Here is a 20,903-nt window from a genome sequence, read left to right on the forward strand (position 1 = left end):
AAAAGGCATTGCAGCTTCCCACTGTTCTCTTTGAGCACTCATTTTGGAGGAAGCCAATATTCGTGTTATAAAGTCACTCAAGCAGACCTGAGGGCAGGTGTGGGTGGAGATTTGAAACAGAGACTTCTCACCAACAGTCAACTTGTGAGCTCTGTGAGGGAACAGCCCTGGAAGTAGATTCTTCAACCCCAGTTACACCTTCTGATGACAGCAGCCTCATGAGATCCCAAGAAAGAACCTTCTGGCTAAACTACTCCTGATTTCATGGCCCACAGAAACTGTACATGTTTAATACATTTTTTTTAAAAAGATTTGATTTATTTGAGAAAGAGAGAGAGTGCACGCATGAGAAAAGGAAGAAGGGCAGAGGGAGAGGGAGAAGCAGGCTCCTCACTAAGCAGGAAGCCTGATGCAGGGGTCAGTCTCAGGACCCTGGGATCATGACCAGAGCTGAAGGGCAGAGGCTTAACCAACCAACTGAGCCACCCAGGTGTCCCTGTTTAGTACATTTTTATTCTTGTTTTAAGCCACTAAGTCTTCAGGTTAAGTTTTTATATATAAATACAACTGATATATAGTATAGCTCCTCTTGTACTTAAGTATATTGGTACACGTGCTCATACACGCACAGAGGATCTCAAAGGAACACAAAGGGAGTAACTGGGTTCTGTAAGTGGGCAGGGAGGGAATATGTGCTATATCCTTTTATATTCTCAAATTTACTTACTAGGGATCCCTGGGTGGCACAGCAGTTTGGCGCCTGCCTTTGGCCCAGGGCGCGTTCCTGGAGACCCGGGATCGAATCCCACATCAGGCTCCCGGTGCATGGAGCCTGCTTCTTCCTCCGCCTGTGTCTCTGCCTCTCTCTCTCTCTCTGTGACTATCATAAATAAATAAATAAATAAATAAATAAATAAATAAATAAATATTAAAACAAAAAAAAAAAAACAAATTTACTTACTAAACCACTTACTACTTTTATTTTTAAAAGTTTATTTAAAAAACTTTTTAAGTATGGGCCGCCTGGGTGGCTCAGTCATTTAAGCATCTGACTCGGCCATGATCTCGCAGTTGTGGGATCAAGCCCCACATCAGGCTCTGCTCGGTGCGTAGTCTGCTTCAGATTCGTTTTCCCTCCTGCTCTGCCCACCCTGCTCACACACACTCTCTCTCAAATAAGTAAAATCTTAAAAAAAGATATTTAAGGGGTGCCTAGGTGGCTCAGTTGGTTAAGTGTGTCTGCCTTCGACTACAGTCGTTATCCCGGAGTCCTGGGATCCAGCCCTGTGTCAGGCTCCCAGCTCAGCCAGAGGGCTACTTCTCCCTCTGTCCTTCTCCCCTGCTTGTGTGTATTCTCTCTCTTAAACAAATAAAATCTTTAAAAAAAGATATTTAAGCAAAAGTGTTTAGAGCTAAGGATAAACCACAGTGGTGGCCTTTCCCAAGCCTTCTTGTCCTTCCTGTTTTCCTTGACTTCCTCCTACTCTTAACATCTAACTTTGGAATAGGCTGATAATTTTTAAAGGTTTTCCAGTAGCCAAATACTGGAGGATTGTTTTGTCTTTCATATCAGTGCTTTTCACTGAGAACATTGACCCCAAGACTACTAATGCAGGAATCCTGATTTGATTATTTGCATTTAATATAATAATAAGCAATAATGGTGCAGTCGCTGATTGTGGCACAGAGAAATGAACCACTCACGCTGCTGCTGGGTGCTGGTGGCTTGCCTGGAGTTTGACACGGAGCCACAGGCTGAGGTTTCTGCAGGAGATGGCCTATAACTCTAGCTGAGCCTAATTTCTCACTAATAAAGACAGACACTGAGAAATATCCCACAGAATGACCAACTGGAGGAGGCAAGGGCAGCTCCCACCCAAGCCAGCTGACTCTCCTTCAGTAAAGACAAGGTGTGGTGTGAGTGACTCCTATCATTCCCATTTATATAGATCTCAGTGAAGTTCCCGGGCTTGAAAAAAACAATTTGTGGGACTTGATCTAGGTTTTTTTTTCTTCAGAACTGGGGGTGGATGACACATGCCTCTGACTAGTAGAATCAGAAATTTGTCTCTTAAAAGACACCCAAACTCTGCAGAACCATAATTTTAATCAATAAGACTTGGGGGAGCAGTGACAAACTTTACCTTTGATTCTGTAACATAGTCCTATCCTCTCAAGGGCCTCCAATGAGTTCAAATTCCAGGAAGAAAGTTGTAATCACTCAAGTATGCATACTGATGAGATGACTGCCTCAGGATTTATGAAATCTTGATAACCAGGAAATTAGTCTGAAATTGCTGCTAGTAACAACAAAGAGGATACCAAGGAAATATCCATAAGACAACTCCAAACCAGGCAGTTTAGCTTTAGTGATGGCACAAATCCACTTTCGATTTCAAATTAAGAAGACCCTTAATTTGAGTGGAGCCAGTGGAGTGCAAAATATTAAAATTTGCTGATGGCTTTAAAAATTTGGACCCCACTGGTGCTTGGGTGGCTCAGTTAAGTTAGTTAAGTGTCCAACTCCCAGTTTCCACCCGTGTCATGATCTCATGGGCCTTGGGAAGGAAGCTCCATACTTAGCAGGGAGTCTGCTTGAGGATGCGCTCTCCCACTCCTCTGCCCCTCCCCCGCCTACTCACATGCATACATGCTCACTCTCTTTCTCTCCAATAAACAAATCTTTAAAAAGAAAAGATTTGATGAAAAATGAACCAACATCGACAACAAACCTCTTCCTTAGGGAACTAAATAATGATCATCCATACATGGAATACTATCCAGTCGTTAAAAATAAGGAGGAAGGGGCGCCTGGGTGACTCAGTTGGTTAAGTGTCAGACTCTTGATTTCCACTCGGGTCATGAGATTGAGCCCACGCGGGGCTCTGTACTCCGCCCAGAATCTGCTTAAGATTCTCTCTCCCCCCCACCCCTCTCTCCCAATTGTGTGAGCTCTCACTCTAAAATAAATCAATGAAGTCTTTAAAAAAATACTTTAAAGTAATTAGGAAGATCCATATGAATGGATTTATGAGTTAACATATGTATGCATATGTATATATTCATGTATTTCTTAAGAGGTATTGTATATATAGGTGTTTTTTTAGATAAGTCATTATAAAAATTTGTTTCCTTTGGGAAATGAGAATAGGCATAGATAGGTAGGAAAGAAAATCTTTATTTATATGTTCTTGTTCAGTTTAATATACCAGCATGTATCATAAAAATGTCTGATAAAGAGATGGCAAATATACCAAAATAAGTTTTTCCACTGCATCAGTCCATACACCACCTGCAGGGCCCTTGTGAGCCATCTGCTTCTGCTTCCTTTTCTTCCTTTTCTTTTGTGCCCACCATCTTTTGCTTTCTTACCTGTAAGATGAAGACAACCTAAGCCTGCTGAGACTCAGAGCAGAGCAGGAAGGGAAGACAAGGTGTAAACTGGCACTAAAGGGGACAGGGGACAGAGCAGAAATGAAATGTCATTAGCAGTCAGAGTGACAGCCACAGTGCTACGTAGTATTTATGAGTGCATAAATGTGCCGAACATTTAATCCTCATAACTCTATAAGGAAAATATCATTATCTTAATTTTACAAATGAGGAGACTTTTCTCAGGGGCACAGGGAAGGATCTTTTCTTAGCTCACAGAACAAGAAATGATGGAGTCAGAGGTCACTCCTGCCTGCCAGCTCAGGAGCTGCACTCTTAACCACTAAGCTATGCTTCTTCAATACAAATTAAAAGAATAAAAGATCGACAGATCAAATGGACGAGCTTTTCAGGAAACAGGAGCAAATGTACTATTTTGGTAGAAATATAAATTACTGAAGCAGGGATCCCTGGGCAGCTCAGCGGTTTAGTGTCTGTCTGTGGCCCAGGGCCTGATCCGAGGGGCCCAGGATCGGGTCCTGCATTGGGCTCCCTGCAGGGAACCTGCTTCTCGCTCTGCCTCTGTTTCTGCCTCTCTCGGTCTCTCATGAATAAATAAATAAATAAGATCTTTATATATATAAATTACTGAAGGTAATTTGGCAAGAGTTACCAAAATTTAGAGTGGTCATCTAACTTTTGACCTGGTCATTCTACTTCCAGGAACTTATCCTACAGAAATACTCACAAAGATGTCTACACCGATGTCTAATGCAGTATAGATGTTTTATTTTTATTTTTTAAGATTTATTTATTAATAAGAGACACACAGAGAGAGGCAGAGATACAGGCAGAGGGAGAAGCAGGCTCCTTGCAGGGAGCCCAATGTGGGACTCGATCCTGGGCCCCTGGGATCACACCCTGGGCCACAGGCACACGCTCAACCACTGAGCCACCCAGGCATCCCTAGATGTTGTTTTAATAACGAGAGAGAGAGAGAGAGAGACACTTCAGGAGACATTGCTAGGGAAATGACTAAATGCATCACAATATACGCCCAAATTAAAGTCTGTATCTATTAAAAATGGAGGTCAGCCTATAGACACAGAAGGGAAAAAAATTCTGAAATGTTAAATGAAAACAAATATGAAGCAATATGTACTGCATGGCCATATTCATCTAAGAAGTATGGTGTGAGCATATTTCTTTTTATAGGAATGATGCTGAGGCTTCCCTTCTCCCATACTCTCCCTCAAAAAAACCCTACAAAACATACAACTCAAAAATAAGTCGTAAAAAAAGGGGGGGGGGGTCATATGTTTCTACAAATCAATCATTATGATAAGATTATTTCAAAAAATCACAAATACAACAGTTACATAAATTCAGTTTGGAAAAGTACCCTGTAAATATATTTTAAATCACATCTCTTTAGCATTCTTTTCTAGAACGTGGTTCAAACCCAGAGAAGGCATTACAATTTCATATTTGTAGCAAGTGAAGAAAACTGACAATAAATAAATAATCCAACTACAATTCTGAAAAACAAGTGGTAAATGCCATTCTTACTTTGAAACCATCTATAACTCAAACTGAAGATTCTGAGTCAGTTTAAAGTCACACAAAATTTGTATTTCCACACTTAAAATCTTCAATGTACTTTCTTTGTAGTGATAAGGATACATACAAAAGTTCAAGGGACTGATAAATAACTGAAAGTCCTAATGAGACCATAAACAGATCTTATTACAAGCTACACATAAAAGAGACACAAAGCAGTTTGCTTCTCCACTGGCACCTTGTCAAGTGGAAGCAGCACCCAGACCAGTGGTTCTCAAACCTTGGTGTGCAGGAGCATACGCAGCAGGGGCTTGTTAAAATAGTTTCCTGACTCAGCCCTGAGTGAGGACCCTGAGCCCTCTCATTCCTGAGTCTGATGAACCTGTATTTTTAAACAAGAGGAGGTAGGAGAACCCACTGAACACTGGAAGTCCATGGTCCAATCTGCAGATCGGACTGGCTGCCCTTGGTTGGAATGGAAGCTACCCTGACTCGGAGTTGCTTCTTCACCTCTTTACTTGCCCCATCTGTACAATCGGTCTGATCATCTCTGAGGAACGTGGAAGCTCTAACACGGCTGTGAATGAGCCCGGATGTAAAAGAAATGTAGTTATGGCTGAGAACGGAGTCTTCCTGCCAACATTAGTTTTTACAAGTCACTGGGCTTCTGTTTTTTCACCACCTTCTGAAAAGTCTGCTTCTTTTAGTTCCATTTCCGGGAGCACCTGAGTAGAGGAATTCTAAAACTGACATCTCTGTTAATTGGGGGGGGGACTTTCTCCACGAAACAGGGAAGCTTCTAGCAATCCTGAGAGGTCCTACATATACGTGGTACATGGGGAGACCCACTGGGTTAGGGAGCAACAGGAACACACCCATCACAGTGAGTAGGCTCCAAGGCCTCCTGGACAGTAACAGAGGGGCTGAAAAACCTCAGTAAGAGGTTTTGACACTGGTTGAGCTTGAAGAATAAGAGCTGGATTTCCTGGAGAATTTCTTTGATGTGAGGGATACTTGCATCTGCCTGACAGAACGGACACTCCGACAAAGGAGAGCGTGCTTGACGTGGTCCCTGAAGTCTTGTGAAACAAAGTAATAGACGAAGGGATCAATGCAGCTGTTAAGGGTGGACAGGCAGAGAGCCACCATGTACAGGGCATAGACATGGCTCTGGCTCCAGGTTTTAATCATGAAATAATGTACCACGAGCAGAAGGTTACTGGGGGTAAAGCAGATCAGGTACATGGCCAGGACAGTGACAATGAGCTTGATGGCCCTCTGCCTCTTCTTTCCCGAGTTTTCATCCATAGCAGGAGAGCGGAGTGTTCTGATCATCAGCACATAGGCAGAGGCCGTGAGGCAGGCTGGGAATAGGAAGGCTCCAATGGCCAGAGAGAGGAAATAATTGAACATGTCCCCCACCAACACTTCCTCAGGTAAGACATCATGGCAGGTCGTGATGTTAAGGGCTGGAATGTGCACAGTCTGCCTCACGACATACAGGGGGATGGTAACCAGCAGTATCAGCAGCCATATCCCCAGGGAGACTCCCAAGGCGATGTTTGCCTTCCTCGCGGGGTGCACGATGGGATTCACGATGACCCAATACCGTTGCACACTGAGGCAGGTCATGAAGAGAATGGAGCAGTACATGTTGCCATAGAAAAAGCCAATGAGTACCTTGCAAAGGGCTTCCCCATAAACCCAGTTGTTGCCATGGATGTGGTAGGCGATCTTCAGCGGGAACCAGACCACAGAAAGGAGGTCTGCCAAGGCCAGGTTGGTCATGTACACCACAGCAGGGTGCTTCTTCTTCGTCCGGAAGAGAAAGACCCACAGAGCCATGCCGTTGCTTGGCAAACCAACCATAAATACAATTGTGTAGACAGTTGGGAGAAAGACAGTAGTCAGTTTTCCAGTGAGGATGGAGGAAGAGACGTCATCCACAGAAAAGCCTTGTTCCACTGTAACTCCTTTCCCAGTGATCTGCGATGAGCTGTCAGTCTTACCAATGAGACTTCTTCCTTTAGAGGTTCTATTGGTTCCTATACAAAAAAGGCAAAGCAGACAAGCGTCAGTAGAGAGATCAATCTTTTAGTAGTAATTGTTTACATAAACGTACTTTGGGGCACCCGGGTGGTTCAGCTGGTTAGGTGTCTGACTCTTCGTTTCAGCTGAGGTCATGATCTCAGGGTCATGAAATTGAGCCCCACTTGTTCCACGCTCAGCTTCGAGTCTGCTTGAGATTCGCTCCCTCTCCTTCCACCTCCCCACCCCTGCTTACACATGCTCTTCTTCTCTCTCTCTCTCTCAAATAAGTAAATAAAATCTTTGTCTAAAAGTACTTTAGACAAAGCAGAAGGAGTATATAAAAGGCTTAGAAGTGCTTTCTTTGGGTGATGGGATGATGGGTTTTGTTGATTTCTTTGTTGTTTACAATGGGGTTTTTTGTTTGTTTGTTTGTTTGTTTTTACAGGAAGGTTGTGGGGTACATGTGAAATAGAACATTGATTTCTAGGACTCAAAAAAACCTGACAGTATTTCAATTTATTTTTTACAAACTACCCACAGTTATTAGTTCCTAACTGTTGTTATAACGGCCATCTATCTCACTCTGGCTGGCACAGGATCCAGCTTGGCGTATCAGTCATTCCCAATTCCAAAGTCTGAAATAGCAAGATTTCAAGGAGCACAAGGGACATTCCCTCTCCACCCACAAGAAGAGCGCAAGCCATGGGCAGGGATTCCCCTGCTTCTGTGTGGGCCTCCTGGAACCTTCCTATGGAGGCCAGCTGGCAGGCAAGTCTGGGCTCAGAGTTACTGAATGGGTCAGTGTACTATTTGTGTTCAGACAAATTTGTGCTCTTCCTTTTTTTTTTTTAATTTTTTTTTATTATTTATTTATGATAGTCAGAGAGAGAGAGAGAGAGACAGAGAGGCAGAGACACAGGCAGAGGGAGAAGCAGGCTCCATGCACCGGGAGCCCGACGTGGGATTCGATCCCGGGTCTCCAGGATCGCACCCTGGGCCAAAGGCAGGCGCCAAACCACTGCGCCACCCAGGGATCCCAAATTTGTGCTCTTTCAAGCAAGTACCAGGACAAGCTTAACATTTTATGTCATCATCACCATAGTTGCATTAAACTTCAGGAACCACAAACAAATGGCATATGTAGCCTACATCCTGCCTAACTACATGCCTCGGTGGCTCAGTTGGTTAAATGTCTGCCTTCAGCTTGAGTCACAATTCCCAGGGTCTGGAGATGGAGCCCTGTATCGGGCTCCCTGCTCAGTGGGGAGCCTGCTTCTCTGTCTTGGTCTTGCTCGCTCGCTCTCTCTCAAATAAATGAAATCTTTAAACATTCCCTTGTTTAAAAAAATAAATAAACAAAAGAAGAAGAAAATGAGGGACAACTTGATGTCACAAATTCTGAGGAATTCTGAGTGTCTTCACCACGCAGAGAAAACATAGCAAATTGCATCACAGCGTGCCAGGGGGAGAGTTAAACTACTCATGAGTGTATTTGATAATTTTTATGCTTAGTCATTCCTCATTTCCTCTCCTAGCTTTGCACCCAAGTTCAGCAGGACTGTTCACTTCTCTTGAGGTTTTCTTGTTAAGAACTAACGGCTGTTAGCTTTGGTAGAGGAATAAAGGGTATGGAAGCCAGTACTTCATTTTTTGTTTACTGTAGTAGATTGAGAGGTAGCTCCCAAAATGAGATGTCCATGACCTAATCCCTAGAATCTGTGATCATTACCTTGTTTAGAAAAAAGATCTTTTGGGGGCAACTGGGTGGCTCAGAGAGTTGAATATCCAACTCTTGATTTCAGCTTAGGTCATGATCTTAGGGTCATGGGATTAAGTCTTGCATCAGGCTCTGTGCTCCATGGGGAGTCTGCTTGAGATTCTCTCTCCCTCTCCCTCTGCCCTGTCCCCTGCTCATGCACTCCTGAGTGTGCACTCTCAAGTAAATAAATAAATAATCTTTTTTTTTTTTTTTAAAGGATCTTTGCAGATGTAATTAAGGATCTTGAGATGAGAAAATCATTCTGGATTATCTGGGTGGGCCCTAAATCCAATGACAAGGGTCTTTATAAGAGAAAGGCAAAGGGAGAATTGAGAGAAACGGCAAAGGGAGAATTGAGAGAAACAGAAGACTGAAAGAAGAAAACAGTATGAAAATGGAGATAGAAGTTGAAATAATGCTGAGGGACAAGCCAACGAATGCCAAGGAATACCAACAACCACAATAAGCTGGAGGAAACAAGGAACAGATTCTCCCCGAGAGCCTTCAGAGGTGCTGACACCTTGATTTCAGACTTCTGACTCCCAAAACTGTGAGTGAATAAATTTTTATTGTATAAAGCTATCACTTTAATTAAAAAAAAAAAAAAAAAAGGTGTGTGTGTGAGGGGGTATGTCTGGGTGGCTCAGCAGTTGCGCACCTGCCTGGGATCAGGCCCAGGGCATGATCCTGGAGTCCCGGGATCGAGTCCCACGTCGGGCTCCCTGCATGGAGCCTGCTTCTCTCTCTGCCTCTCCCTCTGTGTGTGTCTCTCATGAATAAATATATAAAATCTTTAAAAAAAGGAAATAAAGCCACCAGCTTGTGGCAATTGTTACAGTAGCCACAGGAAACTAAACACTTAGGATAGACCTGTCTCTTGTTCTAATTTCTTTTATAATTTTTTAAAACATATATGAATTATTTTTTAATTAAAAATAATAAAATATTGCTATATATTATAATGTGTCTCAAATACTTGACTGAAACTAAAACAGTAAGAAACACCCAGTTCTAATTCATATTATCCATAATGGAAAAAAAAGTCTCACAAAACAACTGCCTTTATTATACAAGCTACCCTCTAAGACTTTCTATTATATTCTGTTTCATTTTTATAAAAAGCCAGTCACCACCCTCTGTACTGACTTCATGACCCACTTACATGGTTTTCAACATCAGTTAGCAGAGTGACCGGCTTTGAAGCACTTCAAGAGGCTACAGTTGTTGCTGTAGTTGTTTAACAGACAGATGACATGTCTGTGGAACCCTCCCCAGGCCCCAAATGGCAAGGGTCCCCATATGAGATTATAGGTTAATTGTAGGCTTGTGTAGTAGCTTCTTTCTCACTCTCACAGTCCCTGGCATAGCCCTGGACATAGAGCAGGTGCTCAACGCACCTGAGGTGGGTCAGGAAGCTCAGCGAGGCCCACCACTGAAGGCAGCCGAGGGAATCACAACCTCTCCTGCCCATTTCCTGAGCACCCTGGCCTGATCCAGGTCATACCTAAGCCACAAAGACAGGAGCACAGCTGCACCAAATCAAAGTCCCTTAATCCTAGTAAGTGCTCTTACTGGGGCTCCCGTCATGGGCGCAACATCGGCTGCTTCCAAGACTTTACATGTAGTGACCTACTTCGCTTTCACAACAACCTTGCAGGCAGCCACTATTACCAGATCATCATTTTAGACCCATGAGCAGACGCACAAAGAAATGGAGTAACTTTCCCAAGGTTGGGCAGTTGTCAGGCAGGAGTCGGGATTCAACACCAAGCAGTCTGTTCTGGAATCCAGGTATCTCACCGTTACGCCACGTCGCACCCTGAGGCCCTGACCAGAGTTTACACGCCGTGTAAACCTCGAGACCAACCAAACTATGCTAACTCCACACAACATTTCTTCTCAAACAGAAAGTTTTATTTTTTTTTATATTTTATTTATTCATGAGAGACACCAGAAGAGGCAGAGACCCAGGCAGAGGGAGCAGCAGGCTCCACGGGGGAGCCCGATGCGGGACTTGATCCCGGGACCCCAGGGTCATACCCCAAGCCGAAGGCAGATGCCCAACCGCTGAGCCCCACCCTGGGCGTGACTGACGGACTATGTCCTGTGGAACTGTGCCATCCAGCTGGGTCCTCCACCCCATAAATAGCCCACCAGAGACCAATTCAATGAGTTAGCCTGCATTTGTGTGGGACAGAGCCACCAAGATTCTAGAATTACTACAGAGAAAACTCAATTGTTTTAATGGGAAAAAAAAAAAGATTATATAGCTTGTTTTATAAAAGAGAAAAATCTAGGCATCGGTATCCACCAGTTACTAACATCACAAAAATGCTTGTGTGCCTAAGAAGCACCCGTCACATCAACTTTGCAAAAACACAACAAACCTGAATCTGATCAAGCACCTGGATCCAGCCACCAAGTTAATGGAAACAAAGGAGACCACAGGACACATTAAATATTACACGCTCAGCACAGAGTCTGCTTGAGATCCTCTCTCCCTCTCTTGCTCCCCCGGCTCATTCTCTCTCTCTCTCTAATAAATACATAACGGACGCCTGGCTGGCCCAACGGTTGAGCGTCTGCCTTTGGCTCAGGGCGGGATCCTGGGGTCCAGGCATCAGGTCCCACATCGGGCTCCTTTTGGGGAGCCTGCTTCTCCCTCTACCTGTGTCTCTCCCCCTCTCTGTATCTCATGAATAAATAAATAGAATCTTTAAAAAACAAGAATAAATAAAACCTTTTTAAATTTTAAATTAAAAACATAGTACTTATGACATTTATGAGTTGAACATTGAATATTTGATTGTTAATTATTATAAGTGGTTATGTTTGATAAAGAAAATTTCATCTTTTATGAATACATACTGAAATATCTTAAGATGAAATTATATCTGGATTTATTTCAAAATAACACAAGGATTGGTATCTTCAGATGGTGGGAACATAAAATGATGCAGTCGCTATGGAAAATAATCTGGCAGTTCCTCAAATGGCTGAACATAGAGTTGCCAGATAGGCTAGTGATTCCTACTCCTAGTAAAGACTGAAGACAAATAAAAACACATGTCTACACAAAAACATGTACGTGAATGTACACAGCACTATTCATAAGCATCAAAAAGTGGAAACAACCAACGGGGTGCCTTGTTGGCTCAGTCAGTAGAGTATGTGACTCTTGTTTGGGATTATGAGTTCAAGCCCCACATTGGGTAAAGAGATCACTTAAAAATAAAAGTAGAAAAAATCCAAAAGTTCATCAACTGATGAATGGATAAGCAAAATGCTATATATGCATATAATGGAATATTCATTGGCAATAAAAAAAAGTACTGATACAGGGGCACCTGGGTGGCTCAGTGGTTGACCGACCGTCTGTCTGCCTTCAGTTCAGGATGTGACCCTGGGGTCCTGGGATTGAGTCTCACATCAGGCTCCCTGCAGGGAGCCTGCTTCTCCTTCTATGTCTCCTGCCTCTCTCTGTGGTCTCATTAATAAATAAATAAAATCTTTAAAAAAAAAATACTGATATATGCTCCAATATGGATGAACCTTGACTATACTAAGTAAAAGAAGCCAGTCACAAAGGAACATATATTGTATGATTTCATTTACATTAAATGCCCTGAATAGTCAAATCCATAGATAGAAAGTAGAATATTTGCTGTTAGGAGCTGGGGAATGGGGCACTTTAGGGAGAGATTACTAAAGGGGTAGGGAGGGTGAGGTGGGGCATTCTTTTGGGGTAATAATAATGTTCTAAAGTTGACTGTGGTGATGAATAAACAGCTCTGTAAATATTCTTAAAGTTACAGAATTGTAGACTTTAAGTCGGTGAATTGTATGGTGTGCAAATTATATCTTAATAGGGGCACCTGGGTGGCTCAGCGGCTGGGCGTTTGCCTTTGCCTCAGGGTGTCATACTGGGATCCTGGGATTGAGTCCTGCGTCAGGCTCCTCATGGGGAGCCTGCTTCTCCCTCTGCCTATAGCTCTGCCTCTGTGTGTCTTATGAAAAAATAAATAACATATTTTTAAAAATTAAGTCTTAATAAAGCTGTTAACAAATATCACAGGGAGGAAGGCAGGAAGTTAGGGCATAATTATTGAGCCCGAGTGTGGGGTACATGGGATTCACTATAATCTACTTTCACATGTTTAAAAATCTCCCTGGTAAAAAGCACATATCAGGTCAGGAAGGTTCATGAAAAGAGATCAAAATCTATTTTAAATAAGAATACGGGGATCCCTGGGTGGTGCGGTGGTTTGGCGCCTGCCTTTGGCCCAGGGCGCGATCCTGGAGACCCGGGATCGAATCCCATGTCAGGCTCCCGGTGCATGGAGCCTGCTTCTCCCTCTGCCTATGTCTCTGCGTCTCTCTCTCTCTCTCTGTGTGTGACTATCATAAATAAAGAAAAATTAAAAATAAATAAATAAATAAATAAATAAATAAATAAATAAGACTACTAAGATAAGGGGGGGGGCAAGAAATGCTTTAAAAAAGATATTTATCTATTTGACACAGAGAGGGTGAACACAAGCAGGCAGAGCAACAGGCAGGAGAGAGAGAAGCATACCCCCTGAGGAGGGAGCCTGACCTGGGGTCAATCCCAGGACTCTGGGATCATGACCTGAGATGAAGGCAGATGCTTAACCAAATGAGCCACTCAGGTGCTCTTTTTCTTTTTCCTTTTCTTTTCTCTCTTGTTTCTTTTCTTTTCTTTTCTTTTCTTTTCTTTTCTTTTCTTTTCTTTTCTTGTTTCTTTCTTTCTTTCATTCATTCATTCATTCATTTTACTGATTTGTTGGAGATAGAGAAATGGAGAGAGAATGTGGGAGCAGGAATTCGAGTGAGCCAGGGGAGGGAGATGGAAAGGGAGAGAATCTCAAGAAGAGTCTGTGCTGTGGGATGGGGGGCTCAATCCCACAATCCTGACCTTGAGATCATGGCCCAATCTAAAACCAAGACTCAGACCATCAAACAACTGAGCCACCAGACAAAACCATTTCTATTTCATAGTGAGGAAAAATTAAATGCACATATGAATTGTGAACACATATAAAGTACTGGGCATAAAAGCATTCCCATTCATGGGCTGTAATCCCCAATATTTGCCCAAGTATACAGAATATATACCTACTGATACTCAAGGCAGCATCCTCCACCCTCACTGCAAACAGGAAATAGGCAATAGGCAATGTTCATCAGCCACTATTCCTAACTTAATAGTAGACATTGTACTTACTATCCAAGAATACTGAAATGCAAGGATAACTACAATCAATTGAAAAAACCAACGGGCAGAACAATATGCTTCCATCTGTATAAAAAAATTATAATGTATATGCAAAATCTGAAATTTAGAAGGCTATCCACCAAACTATAAATCGCCATCTCTGTGGAGTAAAAAGAATGGGGAAGAGAGATTCTTTCTTTCTTTCTTTCTTTCTTTCTTTCTTTCTTTCTTTCTTTCTTTCTTTCTTTCTTTCTAACTTCACAAGCCTCTATATTGTTTGGATTTCTTTGTCAAGGGAGTGTAAATTGGTATGATCTTTTGGGAGGCCAATTTGGCAAAACATCAAAATTAAGTGTACTTGCCCCAGGATCTATCAATTTACGTAAAAGAATGTGCCCTGCATATATACTAGTTAAAGTGCACAGAAATACAGTATGTACAAGAATGTTTACCACAACATTCTTTATCATAATAACACAAAAATGTTAGTCTCAACAACCATTAAGAAGGAGACTAGTTTGGGGTGCCGGGCTAGCTCAGTTGGTAGAGCATGCAACTCTTGATCTCTAAGTCGTGAGTCCAAGCCCCATTTAGGGCACAGAGATTATTTAAAATTAATTAATTAATTAATATGGAGATTAGTTCAAAAACTTAGGACACGTCTACAATGAATAATATTCCCCCTATAAAAGTATGGAAAGGGCAGCCCCAGTGGCGCAGCGGTTTAGCGCCGCCTGCAGCCCAGGGCGTGATCCTGGAGACCCTGGATCAAGTCCCAGTCGGGCTCTCTGGGTGGAGCCTACTTCTCCGCCTGTGTCTCAGCCTCTTTCTCTGTGTCTCTATGAGTAAATAAAATCTTTTTTAAAAATAAAAAAAATAAAAGTATGGAAAGACTGCCCTATGCTGACCTTGAGCAGGTAAAGGTAAAAAAAAAATAAAAACTGTCACAGAGTGTATATAATAAAATCCTTCTATTGTTACAAAATATACATATTTGTGCATGAAAGTCTATTGGGACTGGAGAGAGAATGGGGGATTTTCGCTGTTTTAAAACACTTCTGATTCATGCAACTTTTGGGAGAAATGTATGGAAAACTCTTAACTTTAAAACTACTACTTGTAGGGCACCTGAGTGGCTCAGTCAATGGAGCATTTGGCTCTTGGCTTTAGCTCAGGTCACGGTCTCAGGGTTGTGAGATCAGGCTCCGTGCTCATCTGGGATCCTGCTCCAGATTCTCTCTTTCCCTCTCTCTACCTCTCCTCCCTCTACTTTCTAAAATAACTAAGTATATAAATCTTAAAACTACTACTTGTTATTTTAAGCATCCTTCTGTGGTCCACCCTCCCCATCAAACCAAGTACTTTGCATCTCTCCTCTTGTATCCTTTTCCCTAGGATCCCCTCACCCCAAATCTATTTGCTTCCAACCTGTGGGAACACAGACTGAAAATTAAAAGCTTCAATTACCAGAGACCCCTCCCTAGGTATACATTAGCAAATTTTCATGTGTTCTTTCAGGATGAACTGTTTTCTTCTCAACACTTGCCTAGCTAATAAAACCATAAGGTGGTCAAACACAGACTTCTCCAAAACGCCATCTATCCAGGTTAACTGGTAACTATGCACGAGGCAAGCAAGAAACCAAACACTTACGTAGAGTCTCATCTTCCCATTCATTACAGTATTCTCTCTTCTTACATAACACTGGAAATAACCCATGTGCCTATTCACAGAAGATTACTTTAAAAATTATGAGAAATCTTCCTATTACATGTTGTAGAGTTTTAAAATGTTTCATATTGGGACATCTGGGTGGCTCAGCAGTTGAGCGTCTGCCTTTGGCTCAGGGAGTGATCCTGGGGTCCCGGGATCGAGTCCCACATGGGGCTCCCTGCATGGAGCTGCTTCTCCCTCTGCCAGTGTCTCTGCCTCTCTCTCTCTCTCTATCTCTATGAATAAATAAATTAAAAATCTTAAAAAAAAAAGTGTTTCATATTTAGGGGCGCCTGGTGGCTCAGTGAAGCGACTGACTCTTATTTTTGGCTCAGGTCATGATCTAGAGTCCTGGGATTGAGCCCAGGGTGGGGTTCTGTGCTCAGTGCAGAGTCTGTTTGTCCCTCTCCCTCCCCCTCTGCTTCCTTCCAAGCACAGCCAGCAGGCAGGTGCACTCATAAATAAATAAATAAATAAATACATAAATACATAAATACATAAATAAATAAAATATTTTTAAAAAGATGTTTTATATTTACTGACATGATACTGATGTTTCTATAATCCAATAGTATACAAAAATATTTTTTTAAGATTTATTTATTTATTTGAGAGAGGATGCCCATGGAGGGCGGCAGGAGCAAGAGGCAGGGTTTCATCCTTCCATCCGTGAGATCAAAACCAAGAGTCCACAGCTTAACAGATGAAGCCACCCAGGCACTTCACAAAAAAATTTTCTGTTTTGGGCAGCCCCGGTGGCTCAGTGGTTTAGCACCGCCTTCGGCCCAGGGTGTGATCCTGGAGGCCCGGGATCGGGTCCCACGTCAGGCTCCATGCAGGGAGCCTGCTTCTCCCTCTGCCTGTGTCTCTGCCTCTCTCTCTTCTCTGTGTCTCTCATGAATAAATAAATAAAATCTTAAAAATTTTTTTTCTATGTTTTAAGTACATATTTTAATGACTGGATGTATGAAAGCACGGGAAAGGATACAAACCAAAATGCCAGCAGTGGTTTATTTTGGGTACTGAAAATGATTTTTTTTTTTTTTAAAGTAGGATCCACATCCAGCATGGATCCCAAACCAGGGCATGAACTCCTGATGCTGAGATCAAGACCTGAGCTGAGATCAAGAGTTGGGCACTTAACCCACTGAGCCACCCAGGAGCCCCAAGTACTGAAAGTGATTTAATTAAACTTCCCTTTTTCAAAAAAGTTTTGTGGGGAGGCTGCTTAGGATTCTCTCTCCCTCTCCCTCTGCCCCTCCCCGCAATGGTGCTCATATTGCTCTCACAGAGCTTGTCTAGCTCACATACTACTTGTACAATTCTTAATCAATGACAAAGGGAACAGAAGTTTCAGTCTCTGGGGTGCCTGGGTGCCTCAGCCCATTAAGCCTCCGCCTTTGGCTCAGGTCACGTCCCAGGGCTCCTGGCTGGAGCCTCCCTGTGGGCTCCCTGCTCAGCAGGAGTCTGCTTTTCCCTCTGCTTTTCTCTCCACCTCTGCCTGGGCCTCTCCCCCTGGCTCTGGCTTGCATGCTCTCTCTCTCAAATAAATAAAACCTTTTTTTTTTTTTTAATTTATTTATAATAGTCACAGAGAGAGAGAGAGAGAGAGAGGCAGAGACACAGGCAGAGGGAGAAGCAGGCTCCATGCACCGGGAGCCCGATGTGGGATTCGATCCCGGGTCTCCAGGATCGCGCCCTGGGCCAAAGGCAGGCGCCAAACCGCTGCGCCACCCAGGGATCCCTAAATAAAACCTTTTTAAAAAAATCATCCTTAAAAAAAAAAAAAGAAGCTTGAGTCTCCAAAAGAAAAATAGAATGCATCGTGGGGGACTTCCCAGGCTTGTGACAACATGGCAGAAAGAAGCAAGTGCCTAAAATGAGCTCACATAAATGCCCAACTGCCACCCCCCTACGCGGCCACTCTAGGCAAGTCCACTCACTTCATTCCTCATTCAGTATTTACTGAGGTCCTTTAGAGAGTGAAACTGCTGGACCATGGTGACGGAGATGACCCTAGGGCCCTGGCCTCCCAGAGTTTACGATCTAGTAGGGAGAGGGATCAAACATATGAACACAAAAACTGGGATGCCTGGGTGGCTCAGCGGATTAGCGCCCAGGGTGTGATCCTGGAGGCCCAGGATCAGGTCCCACATCGGGCTCCCTGCATGGAGCCTGCTTCTCCCTCTGCCTGTGTCTCTGTCTCTCAGTCTCTCTCTGTGTCTCATGAATAAATGAGAAAAAAAAAAAAACACACACACACACACACACAGAAATACTTATCAGTTACTGTTGGGGCAGGAATGGGTATGTGGTCTGATAGAGTGTTTTCCTTGCTCCCACCCCCAATTCAGGGGCCCCCATCTGTAAGATGAGAAGGGGGTATTCTAAGTCTTCTGGGTGAGATCCAAAAAAGACGGGAAAGAAAATCAAAGGTAGTATTTGCCCTGCAGCACACTGAGGCGCCTGTGTAAGGGTCAAGCTAAAAGCGGATGAGCAAAAAGGTATGCTAAGGGGCAGAAAAACTCGGAGATGCTCTGTTTCTTAATCATATAGTCAATCTAGTTTCAAACTGGGGGGAAAGCTCCATCTACCTTAAGTCTGTCATGTAACTCACCCATTTGGGGAAGTTGCCATGCAACCGGAACAAAAGTATGTGGAGAAAAAAAGCTCTTAAGGTGTAATATTAAATAGTTCCAGTTAACAAGTAACTTGATTTTTTTGTTGTTGTTAAACAAGTTGAACATATTCTTCAGGAATCAGTGCTCCCGTCCCCCGCCCCCAGCCCCATCAATTTGTAAACAACCACCAGCCAGATACTCAGGGCCAGCCTCCCCAGGGAGCCGCCTGAATCAGAGAAGCATCATCTACACCTGCATATTTTCTTTTTTTTTTTTTTTAAGATTTATTTATTTACTTACTTACTTATTAATGATAGACATAGAGAGAGAGAGGCAGAGACACAGGAGGAGGGAGAAGCAGGCTCCATGCCAGGAGCCCGACGTGGGACTCGATCCCGGGACTCCAGGATCACACCCTGGGCCAAAGGCAGGCGCTAAACCGCTGCGCCACCCAGGGATCCCCTACACCTGCGTATTTTCTTAAATGTGTGCACATACTTAGCTTCACCTCCGAATTTCACGTTTCCAACTTTAAAAGGCAAAGGCCAAACGAAGAGCGTTCGGCACAAACGAACGCCTTCCCCCTCAGGCCGGCCGGTCCAGGGCACGCAGCACCTACAGCAGCCGTTCACCTCCGGAGGGAAAAGAACCACATTCTGCGGTCTCATTCGAATCGACAGTGACTTGCCGTTTTACAGTGCTTTTATGAAGAAGATAAAGGCGAGGAACTGCCTTTTTACAGCAGGTCAGCAAACTTCGCAGGGAAACGAGAACCTCGGTCCTCAGGGTACCCCGGCTGCCCAAGGGGCCGCGCACCTGTCGGCGGCCCCGCCCCGCGCCCCCCGAGCCCCGCCCCGCAGGCGGCCCGGGCACACGCACCTGGGCGCCGAGGCACCGCGGACGGAGGCGCAGGGCCAAGGTCTCCCGGCCGAACGAGAGGCCCAAGAAGGTTCCACCTGTAACTCGCCGGACGCCCGAGCGCCTCCAGCTCGAGGCCCCGCCCGGCGGTGCGCCCTGCCCCGGACCGTGCCCCCGCGCCAGCAGCTCCGCGCACCCCGAGGAGGAGGTTCCAAGGGCGGAAAAGGGGGTCGCAGGAGGCGAGGTGGGCGCCCCGGGCCTCGGGCTCCCCCCGCGCTGCACCCGCCGACGCCCAGGGGCCCCGGGGCCGGGACGCTGAGGCCTCAGGCCCTTGGATCGCGCCGGCGGCGAGCGCCCCTCCGCTCCGCTCCCCTCCCCTCCCCGCGCCCGCGCCCGCCGCTCGGCCCGCGACTCCGGGAGGGGATGCCCTGCGCGCACCTGCCCGGGTGCAGCCCCGGCTCCTTAGCCGCAGGGGCCCTCCCCACGCAGCTGCTCACCTTGCACGCTGCCACTGCCGGGGACAGCGGCCGCCAGCAGGACGGCCACCCCCAGCAGCCGCGCGGCGCGCACGCTTCGCATCCTCCTGCTGCCCGCCGCCGGCCGGGCCCGGGGTCGCCGCCGCTCCGCCCGCCTCGCCGGTCTCACCGGCCGCAGTCCCAGCCTGCGCGCCGCTCCCCGAGACCAGAAGTTTCAGTGAAACCCGAGCCTCCGGGCGCACCTGCACTCGGCCCCGCCCCGGCCCCGGCCCCGCCCCCGCCCCCGGCCGGGGGGGGGCTCGCGGCGCTCCCGCCCACGCACTGCAGGTGCACGGCCGCGGGGGGAGGGGAGCCCCCAGGGGGAGGGGGAGCCCAGTGGGGGAGCAGGGGCGGGGGGGCCGCTGAAGTAGCCGCGTCGGGACGCACCCGGCAGGAACGTGGGACCCCGCGTTCCTGTAGACTCGGCCACTCCTAGAACCACCCTTACCCTTTAATCACTCCTGGGGACCCGGGGTCGCCGTCCCTTCCCCTCCCCTTTGCTAAACGGCAAAAAGCCGGCCCGAGCTCAGGGACTTGGTCGTTGGTAATTGGTAGAGGCTCCCCGGTGCAGCGGGCACTGGGGGATGAGCCGCGAGTTGTTGGATTTTTTTTTTTTTTTTAAGGGATGAGTTCTTAACCTGCAGAGGCAAGACGGTGGCTGCGGAGACCGACCAGGCCGTGGGGAGCAGGAAGGAGGGTCCGGCCAGGGGTGAGAGGCGGAGAATCTGGAATTACGTTTCCGCTCCCCGTGAACTAGCTGCCACCTCGAACAAGCCGCTTCACCACCTTCCGGGCTCATTTCCTCTTCCGTGAGATGCAGCAGGGAGGTGTTAGTTGGGACAGCCACGTTAAGTACCAAGAGCTAATGACTTGGAACTAATTTAATCCTAACAGCGAACTGCGCATTACGTGTATGCTCATTATTGCCATTTTACAGATGAGGAAATGGAGTTTAGAAAGGCAGGGTAAATTGCTCACAGTTATGCAGTTTATAGGCACAGTTTATTTTTTTTTTTTAAGATTTTATTTATTTATTCATAGAGACAGAGAGAGGCAGAGACACAGGCAGAGGGAGAAGCAGGCTCCATGCAGAGAGCCCGATGTGGGACTGGATCCAGGGTCTCCAGGATCATGCCCTGGGCTGCAGGCGGCGCTAAACCGCTGGCTAGGCACAGTTTATAAACGCTCCCCACATTTAATATCTAGTCTATGGCCGCCTCTTTTTTCTTTTCTTTCTT

At 45.4% G+C, this 20,903-nt stretch overlaps 2 protein-coding genes across 2 annotated transcripts; one reads left to right on the plus strand and one right to left on the minus strand.

Moving 5' to 3' along the window:
* Nucleotides 1-3,124: 3,124 nt before the first annotated feature.
* Nucleotides 3,125-19,849, minus strand: F2RL1 (F2R like trypsin receptor 1). The gene is made up of 2 exons (XM_041750980.1): nt 19,648-19,849; nt 3,125-6,977 (listed from the first exon to the last, which is right to left on the minus strand). Exons 1-2 carry the CDS (start codon nt 19,727-19,729, stop codon nt 5,866-5,868), a joined length of 1,194 nt encoding a protein of 397 aa, XP_041606914.1. The 5' UTR covers nt 19,730-19,849; the 3' UTR covers nt 3,125-5,865.
* On the plus strand, nt 18,724-20,601 carry LOC121488642 (translation initiation factor IF-2-like). The gene is made up of 2 exons (XM_041750981.1): nt 18,724-19,394; nt 20,289-20,601. The coding sequence occupies exons 1-2, from the start codon at nt 18,998-19,000 to the stop codon at nt 20,300-20,302; spliced, it is 411 nt and encodes a 136-aa protein (XP_041606915.1). The 5' UTR covers nt 18,724-18,997; the 3' UTR covers nt 20,303-20,601.
* The last annotated feature ends 302 nt before the right edge of the window (nt 20,602-20,903 follow it).

Source organism: Vulpes lagopus, chromosome 4 (genome assembly GCF_018345385.1).
Source record: "Vulpes lagopus strain Blue_001 chromosome 4, ASM1834538v1, whole genome shotgun sequence".
NCBI classification, from domain to species: domain Eukaryota; kingdom Metazoa; phylum Chordata; class Mammalia; order Carnivora; family Canidae; genus Vulpes; species Vulpes lagopus.